This window comes from Micropterus dolomieu, linkage group LG18, assembly GCF_021292245.1.
Source record: "Micropterus dolomieu isolate WLL.071019.BEF.003 ecotype Adirondacks linkage group LG18, ASM2129224v1, whole genome shotgun sequence".
Lineage (NCBI taxonomy): Eukaryota > Metazoa > Chordata > Actinopteri > Centrarchiformes > Centrarchidae > Micropterus > Micropterus dolomieu.
Genome location: NC_060167.1, coordinates 20,838,709 through 20,859,308, shown reverse-complemented (window position 1 = coordinate 20,859,308; position 20,600 = coordinate 20,838,709). Strand labels below are relative to the sequence as shown.

At 41.3% G+C, this 20,600-nt stretch overlaps 2 protein-coding genes across 4 annotated transcripts in view; one reads left to right on the top strand and one right to left on the bottom strand.

Annotated features, from left to right (window-relative positions):
* The window catches only part of si:ch1073-335m2.2 (msx2-interacting protein), a 19,055-nt gene extending 3,358 nt beyond the window's left edge, over positions 1 to 15,697 (top strand). The window contains exons 3-15 of the mRNA XM_046075777.1: positions 1,511 to 1,987; positions 2,127 to 2,281; positions 2,763 to 2,963; positions 3,126 to 3,277; positions 3,377 to 3,502; positions 3,606 to 3,719; positions 3,816 to 3,929; positions 4,023 to 4,123; positions 4,357 to 11,698; positions 12,012 to 12,080; positions 12,193 to 12,387; positions 14,073 to 14,231; positions 14,631 to 15,697. Coding sequence (XP_045931733.1) covers positions 1,511 to 1,987; positions 2,127 to 2,281; positions 2,763 to 2,963; positions 3,126 to 3,277; positions 3,377 to 3,502; positions 3,606 to 3,719; positions 3,816 to 3,929; positions 4,023 to 4,123; positions 4,357 to 11,698; positions 12,012 to 12,080; positions 12,193 to 12,387; positions 14,073 to 14,231; positions 14,631 to 14,762 — 9,337 coding nt within the window. The 3' untranslated portion in view covers positions 14,763 to 15,697. The remainder of the gene's footprint in view (positions 1 to 1,510; positions 1,988 to 2,126; positions 2,282 to 2,762; positions 2,964 to 3,125; positions 3,278 to 3,376; positions 3,503 to 3,605; positions 3,720 to 3,815; positions 3,930 to 4,022; positions 4,124 to 4,356; positions 11,699 to 12,011; positions 12,081 to 12,192; positions 12,388 to 14,072; positions 14,232 to 14,630) is intronic.
* A 22-nt stretch (positions 15,698 to 15,719) lies between these two features.
* prkar2ab (protein kinase, cAMP-dependent, regulatory, type II, alpha, B) overlaps positions 15,720 to 20,600 on the bottom strand; it is an 8,900-nt gene continuing 4,019 nt past the window's right edge. For all 3 annotated transcript variants that reach the window (XM_046075810.1, XM_046075811.1, XM_046075812.1), the window contains 2 exons: positions 19,714 to 19,852; positions 15,720 to 18,293 (listed from right to left, as the gene is read on the bottom strand). In XM_046075810.1, the coding sequence (XP_045931766.1) occupies positions 18,169 to 18,293; positions 19,714 to 19,852 (264 nt within the window). In that variant the 3' untranslated portion in view covers positions 15,720 to 18,168. The remainder of the gene's footprint in view (positions 18,294 to 19,713; positions 19,853 to 20,600) is intronic.

The window sequence follows — 20,600 nt, the reverse complement described above, 5'->3', positions numbered from 1 at the left end:
ATTTTCCTATTGTTTTTTTTTTTTTTTTTTTTTTTTTTTTTACCACATGTCGTGAAATCCATTAAGAGGTCCATTTCTGTGATTGTTTTGTTTTTTCCCTTTTTCCATCCAGTGAAGAGAATTAAGTAGTGGATTATACATCAACAATCTACTGGCTTGGTGCTCCACAGAATTTGAAGATAACGTGCAGTGCGATTCAAGAGAACCGTTTTTGCCTAATTAGATCAATTGATTTTTCCCCTTGGTTTTTCATTCGGGCTCTCACATTCTGACCACCTAGATTTTATTTGGATTAGTTTCAGTAACTTCTTTTCCAAAAGGTTGGTATTGCTCTGCCCTCTGCATATTTTCTTTCTCTAACCTTCCTTAGTGCTTTGTCTAATTTTAGGTTTTGCACTGCTTTTAGGGGAAAGAATTAATTTGATGCAAGAGAGGAAACTTTTGTTTTATAAAATATGTATACACATATTGTCATTTCTTTATATAAGTGCCTCTGTTTTCCAGCATCACATAAACACTACAAAGTATTGTTTTCACAATAAATACATTAATCTGAACTTTGCATGCCATTTATTCTGTTGAATATTTTAGAGAAATATTGATGTGAGAGATCTTCATTTTCTTATCAGCAATAGTTCATGAACAGTCTATGAAATCAGTTTCCCTGGACAATCAGAGGGGCAGAAAGTGTTCAATGTTTTGGTTTTTGCAAATTAAAGAAAATGCAAGAGACTAGGAAAAGCATTTTAACATTTGTGTGAATGTATTATGTGTTTGTGTGAGTAGATCTTCAAAGAAGGTTGTAGCAACTGTCCAAGTCCGGGGCGACTTTGTTTCATGTGACTGTTTAGGAATTTAATGTATAGAAAATTGTGCTTGTTATTTGTCTTGACATTTCATTTGAAATGTCAATTTAGGCTACTGGCAGTTTTAGAGATGGTAGCAGTGCCAAAGAAGCCATCCATATTAGTATTTAAAAAATACTTCCTTGAAGAGTCCAATTATTAAACTTATTTGTCTAGTTGTGAGGAATTTGCTTCTCTTGTCCCTAAAACCTAGTAAATTCCCAAATGTCACATTTGAATTAAAAGATCATGCAACGTTTGTTGTGAAACGTGTTGCTGATAAAGTTATAAAGTAGTTATTTTAACACACAAAAGCATCAACACTTATTTGTTCTTAGTTTACAAACTGAACTCTGTAGAGGATACCATTTTTTATGGTAAATCAAACAGAAACAGGCTGGTGAATTTAAAAGGCTAGAATGACAGGATCCCTACATTATTAATACTGGCACTGCTCTTTATACCAGTATTAAGCTACTTAAATTGACCCCACATCTTATCTGGCCTGCTCTGAGCTGTGTCTTTGCTGTGCTGGTCAGATTTTCCTTACTGTGCATTTAGATGCCAACATAGCTTTAACAGGATGTGTTGGTTTTTTTTTTTACAGTCATAGTAACTCTTTTCCCCTCTCTACCCTGTTCTTTTTTTGTTTTTTATTTTTACAGTAGCTCAGAAAGCCGTGAGCGTGCATATGATCACAGCCCATATGGACACCATGACCGCAGTGGCACTTTCGACAGACAGCGTCACTACAACGCTGATTATTACCGAGATCGTTCTATGTTTGCTGCTGCTGGCCCAGGGAGCAGTGCCATTGGAGGAAGCTTTGAGGCATCAGACCCACATTTTGACTCTAGAATCCGAGACCCCTTCACTCTTACTAATTCTACAAGACGTGACCTATACAGAGATGACAGAGGACGACGTGTCGATAGAACCTACCATCACCGTCGGAGCCGGTCATCTCATTCCTCACAGTCAAGGCACCCTTCCCCACAGCGGACCACAGGACAAACCCCCAAAACTCCTCATTCCCCTAAAAGAGCTCCTTTGTCCCCCGGGAGAGGTCCAAGATCTCGATCTCGTAGCAGATCTTCAAGCTCTGATTCTGTCAGCAGCACCAGCAGCACGGGCAGCGGCAGGTGTGACATATTGTTTTGTTGTGATATGAATGCTTCATGTTTTGTGGGTTTGTTGACTGGATCAATACATTTTGTAAATGAGCAAACCATCAACGGGACTAGTGTGTAATCATTGTTTTCTGGGAATTTTTTTGGGCAGCGATTCAAATAGCAGCTCAAGTGATGGGTCTCGCGCACGCTCTGTGCAGTCGTCAGCTACACACGCACCTAATCAGTCATCTATGGTGCTTGACTCCGATGAGCCACGCAGAAGTTTTGGTATTAAAGTGCAAAACTTACCAGTGCGCTCCACAGGTGAGTTTCTACATGGCTTCCAAGTTTTAAGTCGGCCTCTCAAAGCTTTAAATAGTTGCCAGAGGACATAAAATTGAGGGTAGAGATTCATCACCTGACTACTGTTACTGTAAATCTTAATGCATAATATATGCAGCAGTAGTCTGTAAATGTGCCATTTGTGTATATGTTTGTGTTTTTTTTGTTTTTTTTGTGTGTCAAAGTTATGTATGTGTCAAGTATTTGCCAAGGGCAAATTAAATTGTACCTGACAAGAAGGTTTTTACCATTTAGATGCATATTTTCTGTTTAAATCCTATTTCATGTTTGGAATTCAGAACTGTTTAAACTTAATTTGTTGTCTTGGTTGCTTCATTTTTCACTGTTACCTGGTGGTTGGTAGCTATTGATTTTGTGTTCTCACTGGTATAGAGGTCACTCTGCTTCCAATATTTCCACAGATAAACTCTTGAATTGTAATCTTTTGTTTTTTCTTCTGCAGACACAAGTTTAAAAGATGGACTTTTCCATGAATTCAAGAAACATGGGAAAGTGACCTCAGTGCAGATTCATGGAGCATCAGAAGACCGCTATGGTTTGGTGTTCTTTAGACAACAAGAGGATCAAGAGAAAGCCCTCAGTGTCTCCAAAGGAAAGCTGTTCTTTGGCATGCTTATTGAAGTCACTGCCTGGAATGGTCCTGGTAAGTGATGACAAATAGTATCTTGATGAATAATTGGTGCTAACAAATAATTCAACAAACATTATTTATGTTTAAAACATGTTGTGCTGGTGGTGGAGAACATGTGCTTGACATTTATCAGCATGTCATTGATATTAATGATAAACCTCCTTCTTCTATCAGAAACAGAAAGTGAAAATGAGTTCAGGCCTTTGGATGGGCGGATAGATGAGTTCCACCCAAAGGCCACAAGGACACTGTTTATAGGCAACCTCGAGAAGACCACCAGTTATCAGCAACTGCTCGACATTTTTCAACGCTTTGGAGAAATTGTGGTATGCTACCGTGCTAGACTGTGTAGGCAAGTTGTGTACCTTAAATTGGCCCATTTTACATTTCATATGGGTCTCTAATTGTTCTCTTTTCTCCTCAAGGACATTGACATAAAGAAAGTAAATGGAGTTCCCCAGTATGCCTTTGTGCAGTATTCTGATATTGCCAGTGTCTGCAAGGCCATTAAAAAGATGGATGGAGAGTATCTGGGGAGCAACAGACTAAAGGTAGTGTTTTTACAATAAACAATAGTAACATTTCTGCTCTGTGTAGGTTTTTAACCTCATGGATTCTGTGTATATAATTTGCATGTTCATCTTCTCCTTGAAGCTTGGGTTTGGGAAGAGTATGCCCACAACGTGTGTCTGGCTAGATGGTTTGGCAACCAGCATTACAGAACAATACCTCACACGACATTTCTGCCGCTATGGACATGTAGTTAAGGTAAAGTGTTATATTTTCTCTCGCTGAAGATTTGCAGCATTTTAACGCTGTGTAGTTTTTTTTAAATGACTAAATGTGTGTTTTTTTCCTTTTTAGGTTGTGTTTGATAGATTGAAAGGGATGGCCCTCATCTTGTACAACAACACGGACTTTGCTCAGGCAGCTGTAAGGGAGACCAAAGGTTGGAAGATTGGTGGCAATAAAATTAAGGTAAATAATAACAGCTATTGGGTTGATTATTAAATAGTATTGTGTATATGTATATACATTTTGTGTTTTAACAACTTTTTTTCTTTATGAAAGGTGGATTTTGCAAGTCAAGAGAGTCAGATGGCATTCTACCGATCTATGCAGTCATCTGGTCAAGACATTAGAGACTTTTATGAAATTCCTACTGAGCGACGGTAAATTGCCCATGTTGTTGATTGCAAGAATGTCCCCCACTGTCACTTTTGTATGTCAGAAAATGGTCAGTAAATAGAATTTCTAAGATTGCTATTTTGAACAGTTCTTTCAAATGAAATTAACCCAGACAAAAATGTGTCGTATGCGGACTGATAATCTTTAGAATCTCAATTCCATTGCAAAATATCCAATCACTTAAAATTCATTACTTTTCTCTCCATTGAATCTACAGAGAGGAACGCAGACCCCCATACCATGAATTTACAGCAGAAAGGGCTTACTATGAGAATATACGAACCCCTGGCCTCTATCCAGAGGATGCACGGAGAGACTATGCTACCCGCAGCAGAGATCGTTTTCCTGAATTGGAACATTATCAGGGGGATCACTTTGACCCACGTTATCATGAAGACCCAAGAGACTACAGGGACTACAGAGACCCCTTTGAGCAAGACATTCGAAAATACACATATATTCAGAGGGAGAGAGAAAGAGAGCGAGAACGTTTTGAGGCTGACCGCAGCAGGTGGAGCCCTTCCCATCCAAGGCGACCTATTACTCCTACAGTGTCACCTTCATCATCTGATCGTGCTCCAAGAGATTCCGAACGTAGGGTTTACAGCCAGTCCTCTGAGCGAAGTGGTAGTGTGAGCTCAATGTCACCACCACACTTTGACAAATCTGAAAAGACCCTGCTGGAACATGCCTCCAAGAGTGAGAAGAGCAGTCAACCAGATCGTGTGGCCGGTGCTGAGAAAACCAAACGTGCAAAACGAAAAGAGAAAGGTGACAAGGACAAAGCTGAGAAGATTAAATCAAGGAAAGCAAAGGGGCAATCCCCATCCAACCCACTGCCTGAAACAGAGCTTGAGACTGGTGTTGATGGAGGGTCTGGAAGAGGGAGGGGATCAGACCAAGATGCTCATGAGAGGCAGAAATGTAAGGGTGATGGTGAGTCTCTTACCGGAAATCAGTTGTCAGTTGCTCATCATGACTCTGTAAAAAGTGAAAAATCTGAAATGAGTAAAGGTGAGAATTCAGACTTGGATGGAAAAAATCGACTCAAGAAACATCAGAAGTCTGATATTGGAAATGATGGGAAAGAGTCGGCAGTGGATTCAGATCGCCTTGCTGCAAGAAAAAGGCGCTTTGCTGATTCTGGTGGAAGGACTATTCGTCAGAAAAGAAGCAGGCATGAGGAGGAGGACGGTATTCAGTCTGCTGACTTTGGTGCTAGTAGCACATATTTGAAAGAGTCAGACACTGACAAACACAAAGATTCTCAAAGGAGAGATTCAAGACTCAAACCTGTGAGTGGCACTCAGAAGGATGGTCAAGAGGACCTTAGAGGACAAAGAGAGAAATCTGAGGGATCTTTGGACCCACTAGAGTCAAAACGACATCCAGGGCACACTTCATCCAGAAGGTTTTCACATGAGGGGATTACAGACCAGAGCAGTGTAAGAGAACAAGAACACCTTGCTACTTTCAAATTTGGTACTCAGAATGCTGACACTGACAAAAGTGTTAAGAACAGGGAAGACCATGTTGACATTGACCTCTCTCAGAGTTACCGCAAGCAAATGGAGAAAAATAGACGGTTGCAGCAACAGCAGCGTGAGTCTGACAAACCTGACAAACCAGGAAGTCCCCAAGGAAGTGAAACAGAGGATTTGGAGCATCGCAGTCTTGTGCATGAAGTTGGTAAACCTCCTGAGGATGTTACAGATAATTTCCCATCTCACAAACTTAAGAAACTAGACCAATTTGAAGCTGATTCAGGGATTAAGAGAGAGCGTGTCTACCGGAGCTTTAGACAAAAAAGTGAAGATCCTGACTGGAACAACACCACATCTCCAGGACATCAGCACTTCTCTCACCATGCAGATGAGGACTTTGTGGATCCTTCTCAGAAAGAGTTGAGTAGAAATGAGGAAAAAATTCACCCAGATTTGGAGCTGTTGGTGAAAAGAACACACAACACACAGGTACTAAAACCAAACACGCCTATACTTAGTGTGGAAGAAGAGCAACAAAAGAGATGGGAGGGCAGAGTTAAACAAGATTTGTTACCTGACCTGAACTTTTCTAGAGGTCCTAGTAAAAACATTCACAATCGCAAACATTTGGAATATGGTATTTGGCATGACTTGGAGCCTGGGGAAGTACGATCCGACCCTGAGGAGGACCGAGAGACCAAACCCCATTCTCCTGTGCCCTCAACATCTATGCCATTTTCCGAGAGGCCAAGGGTTGACAGGTTTTCAGACCCCAAACTAGCACATCTTGAAAGGAACAAATTCTACTCCTTTGCTCTCGACCAGACCATCACACCTGATACTAAGGCTCTGCTTGAACGTGCAAAATCCCTCTCATCTTCCAGAGAAGATAACTGGTCCTTTTTAGATTATGATTCTCACTTTGCAAGTTTCCGCAACAGAAAGGATACTGAAAAGGTAGAATCAACTCCACGACCTACACCCTCCTGGTACATGAAAAAGAAAAAGATTCGAAGTGGATCTGAAGACAAACTTGATGACAGAAAGGAGGAGCCTAAGCCAGAGGAACAGGAACGCAGGGAATTATTTGCCTCCCGCTTCCTTCACAGTCCTGTCTTTGAGCTGGACTCTAGACGACTTCAACACTTGGAACGCAAACATGAAGAGCCTGAGCATACACAAAACCAACAACCGAGTCAGCAAGGGACCGTAGATGGTGAACTTGACTCAGGGCCAGTTGTCCTTTTCCATAGTCGTTTTTTGGAACTCACACGACTACAACAACAGAAGAATAAAACCCAACAGCTGCAAGAGGCAAAAAGAGACACAATACTCGTGGATGAGAATAAAGTGGAAAAGGCACCTATTCAAGAGCAGCAAGTTATGCAGTCACCTGAAACAACAGAATCTATCATGGAGCCAGAAATTAAACCCATCAGTCCTGCTGAAGAGCTGATTTCTGATCCCCGACTCACACCTTCTTCTGTCACCCAGTCTGTGGTCAAAGACTTTCCTCCACCAGAAGAGAAATGTGCTTCGTTAAATCCAACCCCTGATCCATATCCCCCTGTATCTTTCATAAAACTAGAGGGAAAAGAAAATGAACCCGTTGTACCCATGCACCACCCACCAACTGAGAAGTCATTAGATTCTGAACCTGCACCAATTGCAGCACCCGAACCCAGATATTCAGTGGATCAATGTAAACTTTCTCCCTCTGAAAGAAAATTGGATATTGTAACTGAGGATGTTAAACCTCTCAATACAGAAAAAACAGTCCCCAGCGATTCTCAAGGGGAGTTTGTTAGCGGTTCTGAAGCAGAGCTGGATTCTGAGACAAGACATCCAGAAGTGCCGAAAGCCACTAGTCCCATACCACCTAGTCTTGTAGAGGAGGTGGATATAGTCAAGAAAGAAAATCATTCTACTTGTAAAGCAGTAGTGGAGCCTGAGGGAGAGAAGAAACTTCAAGTTAGTAAAGTGCAGATTCCTATTGATAATGACACAAATGACGAGCCAGTCTCACCTGAGAAAGAGCATAAAACTAAAGAAATGAAAAATAAAAAGTGCAAACAATCCCCTGCTCAAGTTGCTCCAGTTCCCGTCATGTCTACCTCCGGTTCAGAGAAACAAGCAACACGCAAGAGTGAGCGCATCGACAAAGAAAAGCTGAAACGTGGATCATCCCCAAGAGCAGAATCAAAGTCCACAGGAAAATCTCCTATTCATGGATCAGATCCTGACATGTTGGAGCAGAACATACCATTACCCAGAGCAAGACGAAATGTTAAATCTCGGTATGCCACCCCAGTTGAAGATGATGCGCCAGTTCGTTTTGGAAAGGAAATGACAGAGTCACCACGCTCTGCACGGAAACGAGGTACAGACAAAGATGCAACACAACAAAATATCGAACAGGATACACCTGCTCCAGCCCCTGTAACTAAACGGGGCCGTCCTCCCAAGAATCGCAGACAAAGTGATGAAAGTTCAACAGTTAAAGTAGAAAAATCTAAAATGGACAATAAAGACACTGATTCAAACGAATCAGAAAGTGGTGAAAGAATTCCTAGAGTGGCAAAAGGGAAAACATCCCCTCATGGTTCAAAGAGTTCATCAAGTCAGATGTCCACAGTCCTAGGATCTGGGTCAACAAGGAAAGGTGAAAAAACTGAGGTGGCTGAGGATGATGACCAGGAAATTAATCTCACCGATGAAGATTCCTCGTCTTTGCAAGATTCAAGTTCATGTAAAGAAGAACCATCAATAAAAGTTGACCAAAAGAAAGAGGAGAAAGACAAACAAGGAAGAGAATTGGGCAGAGATAAAGATGAAAATGCTTGTGAAGGTAAATCAAATGGGAATTCCCCAGTTTCAGAAGAGAAACCCACCTTGGAAAAAGACAGGATTGTTAGAGGAAAAACCAAGTTGACAAGGACTCCCAAGTCTCCTGTCCTCAAGAACCTCAAAATAAGACTAAATGTCACAGAGGTCAAAGATCTTCTTCAGTTGGGGGATGATGAGGTTGTGAATCAAGAGGATTCTTCTAAAAAGTCAAGATCTGGTGACCACAGTGATCATGTTTTAAAGTCCACTGATTCTAACATAGAAGGCTCCCAAAATGAAGACAAGGAAGATGCCAATTTAGAAAAGAGAGAGCTCCTGGAAACACCAAAAAGCTTAATTTCACAAGAGCTGGAATTGGAGCAGGCGGTGGAAAACATTGCTAAACTTACAGATCCAGCTTTTCCAACAGAATCCCCTGCACCATCTGTCCCACGTAGAGAAGTAAAAAGTGACCTAGTGGAAGAAAAATCTTCCAATCCAGCTAGCGAGACAGAACTCATGGCTGCTATTGACTCGATAACTGCCGAGGAAGCAACTGTATCTGTAACTCAAACGGTTCCACCAAGTACAGCTGTAAGTTCAGAACCGGAGATTCAAGACTTAATTCCGCCTGCCAAGGAAGATGAACCTGAAACAAATACACCTGCAATACAGGAGGAGCCTGTCTTCCCAACCACGCCCAAAAAGGGAAGCACCAAGGGAAGACCTAAAACAACTAAACGTTCTAAAGGCCAAAAGCAAGTAAGAAAAGATTCAAAGGAAGGGCAGTCAATAAGTGAGGAATTGTCAACTCCTTTAGCAGAAAACACAAATTCCAGTGTAAGGACTATCCCTGAAACAAACTTATCAGCAGCAACTGCTGGAGTTATTACTTCTACTACTTGGAAGACCTCAGAACCACAGCCTTCAGCTGTCAAAGCTACAGATGAAAACGCAGAGTTGGAGTTGTCTTCTGAAGAACACATTCAGCATCTTACATCTGTTAACCTCCAGTCTAAGAGTCAAATATGCCCAAAGTCTCAGGTGCCACCTGAGTGCGTCTCCCCTTCCCTGTCTCCTCTAGCTAACAGGCCAAATATCAGACCCATTCAAACAGTTAGAATTCCTGTGTCTCCGCCAGATTGGCGCCACCAGGCTAAAGATACAGGAGTCTCCTCCTCACCTGTCATACCATTTGCATCCAAGGAAAACCAGCCTTTACCTTCAGACTCAGAAAACTTGGATATAGATCATGGAACAAGTGACTTGAGACAGATTCTTATGAAACACACAAATGCTTCAGTGCCTGGTATTAGTTCTATTCCTAGTAATCTGCTCACCCTGCGTGATCCAAACCCCACTGAAAGTAATACTTCATCAGCTGTTGTGCCAAATAAGTCACCACTATGTGATAGTAGAATGCCAGCTCATCCAGCTCCGCCTGTTGTTCGACCTCCACCCTCACTACCATCTCCTGAGACAAAATCTGTGATCTCTGTTATTGCATCCACTGCAACGTCTGTTATCAGTCGTGTTTGCAACCCTCCTGAGCCTGAGGACAAAGTAAACATGAACATTGGAAATCCCTGTGTGGACATGGTTCTACCCAAAACATCCTATAGGTCCAGCAAAGATGAGACTGGATCATACCATGGGCCATCTGTCGGTGATGAGGGGGGAAGTGCTGCACGCTTCATTGTTGAGAGCCCCAGTCTTGGTACAGGATCGTTCCCAGGTTTGAGAGTAAATACGTCTGAAGGAGTGGTAGTATTGAGCCACTCTGGCCAGAAAACAGAGGGACCACAGAGGATTAGTGCAAAAATAAGTCAGATCCCACAAGCAACAGTAGGTGACATGGAATCTCAGCAGCTGGTATCCATGCCCCAGATAAAACAGGAAATGTATGGTCATTCTCATTCAGGACTTCAAAAGGGTCCTTTATTGCAGACAGATCATGGGCATCCTGGTAAGATGCAGTCAAATTTGTCTTCTATTAAACAAGAAAGCACTGGTTTGGAAAAGATGGAATCTGCTTACCAATCTGGACCTCAAGGAGTAGTGAAGCGTCTCACACAGGGTAACCAGCAGGTGATGGGTTACCATCAAGACTACATGCCAATAAAACATCAAAAGAAAATGGACAGTGCTGATCCTCATAGTACAGATGGAGCTAAACCATCTTGGACCTCTGCTATAAGTCCTGCGATAAGCCCCCATTTGCCCTCTCCACCTGGCAACCATGTAGGTTTTGTTACCGCACCTGGTGACAGAGCTCCCTCGCATATCGGTGGGGTCAAACAGGAACCACGATCACCTCGCAAGTCAGGTCATCCGCACTCCCCGTTTACTAAAGTGTCACCCATTGGCTCCTCATCACCAAAGGGCATACCAGTGATGTTGTCCAGTGGTCTTCCAGCCATGCAACAGTTTATTACTGGTGTACATCATCCAGAGCAGTCCGTTATCATGCCACCTCACAGTGTACCTGGAGGCTTGGGACGGATGTCTCCTCACCGTGTTACCCAATCAATTCCAGTGGGGCATCTTGTCCAAGGAGATGTTCGGGTCAATACCCCACCTCTCTCTGTGATGAGCTATGGGATGCATAGTGAGTCTCTTTCCTGGTCTGGACCCATGCAGCCACGGGCCACCTCCCCACAAGCTGCTGGCAGAGACAAGGTTCTCAAGGTAAACCCCAGTTCTTTGAGGAGTCATGAGGGGGAACAGGAAGACGGCAGACGCTTCCACCCGACTCCAGGAAGACAATCTGCCACACAGCTAAAACCGGAGACTATGCAGTCAGATCCTCGCGGGCCCTTGCGGAGTGGTTCCCAGTTAGAAACATACATGGCGCAAAGGGATATCCGCATTCTCATGCACCAACAGGGAGAGCGTTCTGCCACAGACCCTCATTCTGGACACATTCAAGAGACAGTTTCCAACCTGCCATTATCCTTGTCTCCAAGAGCACATGTTTTGCCTAAAGGTGTGGCTGAGAAGGATATAACAAAGCCATTAGAGGCAAAGAGGCCACACTCTCCTCTTCCTAAAGATGGAATGATGGGGATCCGACCATCTGGGCAAGCAATGGCATCTCCCCAGAGAGTTCAGATAATAACTCCAGGACCTAGTGGCTCCTTCCCAGATTACTCCGGGATGTACTCAAATCCAAGAGGCATCCATTCTCAAATACCAGAGACGTCTCCTGCTGGACTTACCCAGCCACCACTGAGTGTCACACCAACCATGGTGAGTTCGCTGCAGTTTATTAGCTACACCTAGCTTAAACTAACTCAGTCTAATACAGCAGTCCTTCAATTGATCCTACCTGCACGAAGGTCATAATGTTCAGTTTATGTTGAGACTGTTTAAGAGAGGTGTTGATTTATCTTTAGTCATTTTGAAAGCTATTGTTTAATTGTTCAGCATTATACTGAGAGTCTTTTCTAATTTTCAGTCTAACCCCTTAATATAAACTGAGGTTGATAATAAAAGACCGGCCAATTGTGAATGTTGGTTGAAACTGTTAATGAAACATTACACAATTTTCTTGAATCCTTAGGGTGCAGACGTCCAGACAAACCCAGATGGCAAGATGACGCAGCCTGTTAATATGGTGCAGTTGCTCACGGTAAGACAAAAATCATCACAACAGTTTTTAAGTTGTGTTCAGGGTTGTTGGCGTGAACAAGAGCTGGCGTTGTCTGACATACTTGTATTTGTTTTGTCTCATATTTAAACAGAAATACCCTATTGTGTGGCAAGGCCTGCTGGCACTGAAGAATGACACAGCTGCAGTCCAGTTGCATTTTGTCTGTGGCAACAAAGCTTTGGCTCATCGATCACTGCCCCTACAAGAAGGAGGCGCATTGCTGAGGATTGTCCAGAGAATGAGACTAGAGGCTTCACAACTGGAGAGTGTGGCCCGAAGAATGACAGTATGTCTTTTTTTCTTTAGGGCTGGGGCGATTCGTCGATCTAATCAAAGTCATTGATTACAGAAATACATTGATTTCTGAAACATGTGTCTGTGCATCGCAATGAAGTGTGAAGTCCGGTCTAAGCAGGGATTGCCCATGAGTACGATAAGCTAAAGTCTGGGAGTATTTTAGATGGATACCCAACAATGTGCTCAGCCAGAAAGTGATTCCCAAGTTCCACCTGACATTGTTTGCTTGCACTACCTTTCTTCATTGTGTGTTACTCCTTTCTGTTATTTTAGTAGTTTTATATTGAGTTTAACTCAGCAATGCACGAGTTCACGTTCACAAACGGATAGATTCAGTTCAGGGTAAAGCACTATCTGATCACCCACAAATTGTAATACAGCAGTGACTAGGAAATTAGACAAATTTTAAGATATCGTAAAACTTCAATAGCGGAGCCCTAAATAGCCGCCTAGCCCATTTACTGGCCTGGTGTGGGAACACATTTTGACAAATATACGCTGCCTCAGTTTAACGCCTGGTCTAGTTTTTCTAGAAGTTCTTTGGCTGTATAAAACCTCTTAAACCCTGCATGGTCGCTGGCTTTAGCTGCTTCTAAGCTGCTTAGATCGGTATACAAATATTAATGTTTAAACATAAGGTCAGTATGTCAGTATGGACATGCTCCTCATCGTTAGATCGGTTAGATTCTCCACAATTCAATAGTTCAGTTCATTTAAGGGAAACAAGCCCCAAAGTCTAATTCTTATAGTATTACCGGTGTAACCTGCCTGGTATAAGAAAAAAGTGATAACTGCTTTGAAGCGCTCATTAAGTCCGCTCGTTAAGCCCAAATGTGTCTGTAAGGGTCCACTGATCAAAAGAATCGAAACGGCTTTCCATAAAAATTTATAAAAGTTGTGAATCCTGTCATGTGAAGTCCATCGCTCTGTCTGCTAACTTCTCTCATCCTGCACCATGTTGTTGTTGTGATGGTACTTCAAAATAACAGCGCATAAGCCGTCTGTCGGAGCTAGATCAAATTAATGATTGTATTATTCTGTTTAAAATAAACAGTTTCATAGTAGTTTCAGTTTTGTGCAAAAGGAATTAAAGGCCTGTGCCAGCTGGGCGGCTGTGGCGGCTGTGGCTCAGGAGGTAGAGCGGGTTGGCCGTTAATCGGAAGGTTCAATCCCTGGCTCCCCCTGGTTGCGTGTCGAAGTGTCCTTGGGCAAGATACTGAACCCCGAATTGCCCCTGGCGGCTATTCCGCCAGTGTATGAGTGAGTGTGAATGTTAGTTTCCGTTTGAGCACTTAGGCTCAGTGTATGAATGTGTGTGACTGGTGAATGCAGATGTAGTGTAAAAGCGCTTTGAGTAGTCGAAAAGACTAGAAAGGCACTATACAAGTACGGAGCATTTACAGATATAGGCAGGGTCAATTCAGTGATTTTAGCTAATAAAAGCCTGGGCTATTAATCAAAGTTTTATGGTATTTTGTTATTATTCTAATATGCTTTGTCTCTTTTCAGGGTGGTGATTGAATAAATAATTGAAATATTAAGACAAGTTTTGGATATCTATTTTGGGGAAATTATTTGTCATGTTAATACAAAATAATCTTTAGAATAATCAAATTTTTCTGCTTCATTGAATATAGTCTGTTAACAACTGTTAACCTTTTTTCCCTTCTACAGGGGGACAGTGACTTCTGTCTTCTCCTTGCTCTGCCATGTGGACGAGATCAGGACGATGTCCTAAACCAGACTCAAGCTCTTAAGGCCGCTTTCATAAACTACTTGCAGACAAAGTTGGCTGCTGGTATCATCAATATCCCCAACCCAGGTTCCAATCAGGTGAGAGATGATATTTGTAAATGTTTATTTTTATGTGTGTATATGTATATATGTACGTGTGTGTGTGTGTGTGTAATATTCCACTGTGACATTTAAAGAGAGAACAGATGGTGAAATGTGATAATAGCTTTATTTTAATTTCAGTGTATTTAAAATGACAAATTATACTAAAATACGAAAGACTGAAAAAGATCTGACCTCACATTTTAAGTGCATAATAAGTTCAGGGAGGAACTTGTAACAGTGGTTCAGCCTGAGGTGAAGCTAAACCTGGAAACTATGCTCACCAGGGCCTGGAGGGAGACTTTCTTACATAAGCCTGGTTTGACTGGGAATCTTTCTTTATGGTTCTCTGTAACTTCAAATGTCTAATTGATGTTTTTGTATTTCTTTCCCCAGCCTGCCTACGTGCTACAGATTTTCCCACCATGCGAATTTTCAGAGAGCCATTTATCCCAGCTCGCCCCTGACCTTCTTAACAGGATCTCCAGCATCTCACCACACCTCATGATTGTCATCACCTCTGTGTAACCGTCACTGCTGGGAACTGTCCTCCCATTGATGGATGTTCTTGCTGATGAGCCTCAGGAAACCAGAGGAATATGAGAATTAGTTTGTTCTTTTCCCCCAGACATGTGGGAATGTGTAGGATTGTACCTTTATTTTTTTTTTATTTTTATTTTTTTTTTCTCTCCAGCAGTCTCTCTTTTTTTTTTTTTTTGTCTGTCACTCTGGTATTTTTGTCCTTCTCAAAAGAACTCAGGGATGGACCAAACCAGAATCAGTCTTATTTGACCATTTCTGCTGTATTTCTATTTATTGGAGTTTTATTTTAATGTTCGGAGATGCTCTGAAGAAAAAAAATCAGGATATTTGATGAACAAGTGAGTGACTATCTGGGTGGCCTTTTTCTTTCATCTGTCTTTTATTGATCGTCAAATGCATTTCTTCACAACAGAGGATCATTGAAGCTATTGTACCGCAATGGCTAAAAAGACATTTTATAATTTTAAATGATTATGTACAGACTTCCTCGTCCAGGCTTTCTTTAGAAGAGGAAGAATTAACTTGTAAAACTATGGAGACCCTGTAGAGGACCACTTTCGTTTAACAGCTCCATTAATTCCACCAGCTCTGCTCATTTTCTCAAACTACTGAAGCAGTTACACCTCTGAAACCTGCCTTTGCGTTGAACAAGCTACAGTATGATTTGGGGGGTTTTGAATACAGGACTTTGTAAATATTTTAAATATTTAAACTTTCAAAATGGAACTTGGACAACTTGACAGAGACTTGAACGCTGGGACATACCAGAACGCAGAGTGTGGAAATTTAGATGGCTATCCTTGATTTTCTTTGGATGTAAATACTTGTAACACAAGAAAGTTGGCAGACTCTCATGTGGAGTCTGCTGATGGCACTTCATATTTTGTATCTCAAATAAAACAAACTCCAGAAAACTTGAATATATAAGACATAATCCTTTATTTTGCCATTTAAGGTGTTATTTGCCAAGAATTTTCACTCACTTTAACACTGAAGACATGCCATTTATTAAAAACAAGGTTACTTGAGTTTCATACCATACAACAGACAGGGGTGTTAACATTTGCTTATTATATAATATTTGCCTTTTTTGGAAAAATTTGGAAAATGGTACAGCACTTTGCATTATTCAGTAATCACGTGGTGATTGAGCAGCACAAAAACAGCAAATTAACATTGTGTGCATGCCGGTTATAAATCATTTACATATAATTTGCAAACTAAAGAGACCTCAGCTGTACTACCATTGTACCTTTTATGAAAGCAACTGTAAAAAGTCTGCCTGTTCAGTTTGTGTTTGAATTTGGACTAAAACTTATGACACCTTGATGCAATTCTAGCATTTCAGCAAACTCTAAAAAAAACGACTGCTTTAAGTTTGGGAGTTACAACTGCATATATAAATTAACATATATAAATTGTATACAGCTTCTTGTGGCTTTAGGGGGACCTACAAGAAGTGTGATAACTGTTGGGTGGAAAGAGCACAAGTTAGAAAATGAACAAAAAAATCTTTAAAAAGGTAATGTTTCCAGACTTATGTAGCCTGCTTCTCATCCACTATTAGCATACCACATCTATTTCTCCAACTGAGCTATCAGCTGTCGAGTTGCACTGTGGGGAATGTAGGCAGCAAGGTTTGACAAAGAAGAAGAATGCATGCAATTAAAAGAAAACAGCTGTGTTTCATTAGTAGTTCCTCAGCCCTTGGTATTACAAAATGGCATACGTCGCAGCAGAAGGGAAGTGAACGGCGCATTTAAATGGGAAGCGCATGTCCTTGTACACTTTCAGTCCAAACTCTCATGGGTCGACCGCCAGTTGTAGGCTTAGTGCTGTACTGCTTTTCACAAATCATTGGAAATCAAAATAATAATTGCAATACATCGACACTTTGTAATTAGTTGCATCAGAAATGTCTGTCTGTGATTTGTATTATGATTATCATAAATATTGTTGCAACAAGTTAATATCTTCCAAAACAGCAACTATTCTATGGGTTAACAGATGATGTTGGCAATAAAGGACTCACAAGCTGAACAGCGCAACAATTCAAGTGCAGTTAGTTATGACATTTTTCTGTGAAATATCCAGCCATCAATGAGATTTTTCTGGTAACTAGGCAACTGGAGTTATATGGAGCCTACTACATTACTACCACCTGAACATGGATATATTTGCTTGCACTAAATGCATAACTGCAAAGCATTGTGGGTGATGTGACCTCCGAAAGTCGATCTCACCAAGTTCACTTCAGTTTTTCAGACAAATGGAGCGACACTAATAACGCTTGGGGAGCTTGTTTGAATGACTAATGAATCGCAGCCCCAATCTCTGGTTTTGCTGCAACAATTGTGATGTGTATTTTTTTAAACCGGTTTTATGAGTCTGACAGTGTAACAGTAGTACAATGCTAAATCGGTGGAGTAGGCCTACTCTTCGGATGGAAAAACTGTCACTTAATGATTGTGATAATTCAGAAAAGCGGCCATTTTATTTTGTCATAGTAAGAAAAGCACATCACAGTATGAATGACGGCTCTGTTCTGTTTAAGTGGCCCAGTGAGCCATGACCGTGAGACAGTATGCACAATACCAGGACACTGAAACTGAAGCAGCTAAAAAAATTCAGCCATCGTTAACTTTATTATTTATACCTGTGCTTTTCCTACTGTCACATGTCAAAAGATCACACCTATATACAGTAGACAAGGAACAACACATGAAATGATAAATCAGTAGCTGTATAAAAGGAGTCGGTCATGGACTTGTGGTCGATAAAGTGGGAACCTCCAGGTTTTAAAATGAAGCCAATGTGGAAGTGCCTTAATCCTGCATTCTTTCTTATGGCCAGCAGGGGGCGACTCCACTGGTTGCAAAAAGAAAGCTGATTGCACTGGAGTCAATGACAAGATGGCCCTATTTCCCACTTGATTTATTGCCTCAGTAAACACTTCCCTAAAGAGTTTATAGTGTAGTCTTAAGTAGGATTTCCAACTCAGGAAAGTCAGGAGAACCTCAAAAACCCCTCCCTCCTGAGGCTCCAGTTCTGTGAGCCAATGGGGTTTGAGCATGAGTAGTGGGTACTCGGTAGGTTCAGTATGATGGTCCGCTCGGTACTGTACTGTCAGCAGATTAACTGAAGCTCACCGGCTGTAAACTGACTTATCCAATGAGGTATATTTAAGCACAGACTTTTCTGCAGTCTAGATTTACTCCGGGTAATTATCACACAAGAAACATACAGTATTTATCCTATTCACAACCTAAACATTCATAACTCGTTACAAGGAACATAACAAGACTGAATATTCAAGGGGAAGGTAATCATGCGTTACATGCACTATCACTATGTTTGGCTTATGTATTACTTTATTTTGAAATTATAGGCCCTAGTGTTTTAAATCCAGACTGGAGCCAAACAGTGCCACCAGCTGGTCTTCATACTGGGAAATGTTCCTCTTCATGATGTCCATACAGGGTCCCAGCAAACGCTCAAAAGCCTGGATGTCAATTACTGAAAGAAATGGAAAGTGAATTAAGATTACATCATCCCATTGCAAGTTTTTGCTTTCCGGTCCACCAGACGCAGTATGCAGTTTCCAGAACAGTAACGCTTGGTGTACAAATAATTTTCCAGTGAGAGATATGTTTGGTCGTGTAAAAGACAGTCTTTTACGTCCTGCCATAATTAGGGTCCACTACTAACAGCACACAGGTCATGTTTTAATATAGAAACATTTGCTGAAGAGGATCAATATGATGTTAAACAGAAGGTTAAAAGGAAAACAAACTATTAGTCAATATAATCAGAGATGGGGAGTATTTAAATTAAATGTATTTAAAATACCTATTTAATTACTCTTGAGTATTTTGTAATTTGTATTTTGCTGGGCAGAAAGAAATCCGATGTAGCTTTAACAAAATACTTTAAGATGTCATTTTATTCTCAAATAAGACCCATTTTATCCCCAGGTTTAAACAGTACAAACAATAAGCCCACAGTCTTTGGATTAATGCAAGTGAATCACCTGGCATGTCCCGTCAGGTCCAGCAACACGCTCGTTGACAAATACCATATTTATTTTTTGTTCCTCATGAACAGTAGCTGGAGGAAAGAAGCTGCTGTGGTGTTTGATGCAAATGCAGATACTGCACACACACAAATACTAGCTAGAAACCACCCCGCACGCACCCCTGAATTCGCAGCCTACCAACTCTAACATATCCCAATTGGCCAATTCACAACTATGAAGTTGGAAATTAGCAGAGCTCATCTTTTCAATGTAGGTGGATTGAGGTCAGACTTTGAAGCTACTAAATTCCTTAATTACTTAAGATACTTTTTGATGTATTTGTGTCCATCTCTAGATATAATTTAATTGTAAGCGCAGTGAAACAGCAGGAATCCAGATTAATTGTCTCGATTTGTCCAAACTGTCTCTATTAACTCTGTAATCCTCTACAAACTGTACAGCTTGAGTCTTTGAAATTGGAAATCAATAAAATCATCAGGTTTTTAAAGAGGCACCATTAATTCCCTTTGTGTATCAACTTCATACACTGTGGGACATCTTGTGAAGTTTGTTTAAGCCTGTGGATCGGAGTAGGCGTAGCCAAGACTTGCTTCTTCAATTACACTTCTCTATCTGCCTAATACTGAGTATGTCTTAATAATTCTTAATAATTTGTGATGAGGGGGAGCCCTTGTCCGATGAGGTTGGAGGGTTGGGCATGGCTAGTTGTTAGTGTTGTTGACAGATTGGAGCACCTGATAAAACGGCCACAACCTGTGAGTTACTGTGTTTACATCCCCTGTAGGCCTGCTGCTCACCAGCCCAACCAGAGTCCAGCATGCAGCCAGTATCTTTCATTGAGAGTGAATGTGCTGTTAGTCCTGGAACAAAGAAACACAAACACTGGTGTGTTTGACATACCTAAACATTTGGTTTCTCCCACAGCATAAACTGATGCTGCACGAGGTTTGTTGGTGACCAGCGCCAGCTCTCCAAAATACTGCCCTCTGGAGCAACGAGCCACTTCAACCTCTGTGTTATCCTGCTGGCCGGCCTTCGTCTGTAACGGACACAAAAAAGCGTGCGAGTCCTGCAGTCGTCGTAAATTAAAGAGGTGGTATTATGCTTTTTGGCCTTTTCCCTCTCCTTTATTGAGTTATATATATATATTTTGTGCATGTAAAAGCCCAAAGTCCAGCCCAAAGGAAGTTCCCATCTCCCACAGAAAACACTGCTCTGAACACCGCGGTGAAATTAGTTTTAAGTTGGATATTCGACAGACATTCACCCAGGATCCAGTGACAGCTTTTTAGTCAGTTCACCCAGTGACGGTTGTATAAGTGCGGTTAGCTCACCTCTGATGGCTCGCTTTTAACCAACGGGGGTTAGCTTAGGGACCATCAATAAATTACAATTGTGAGAACAGTGTTATGGGAAAATCATTATTTATTTCAATAGCTTCCAAGTCATGTGACACAGGGATTTCAAACCGATGCCGAATTGTAGTACTATACTAGGCAAATGAGACACACCCCTTCATATTTGATTTGAGTGCATATTCGAATTTATATGAATATTTATTCATAATTTATTGAAAAAAGTGCTGTTTTTTTTCAATAGCTTCCAAGTCATGTGACACAGGGACTTCAAACCAATGCCGAATTGTAGTACTATACTAGGCAAATGAGACACACCCCTTCATATTTGATTTGAGTGCATATTCGAATTTATATGAATATTTATTCATAATTTATTGAAAAAAGTGCTGTTTTTTTTCAATAGCTTCCAAGTCATGTGACACAGGGACT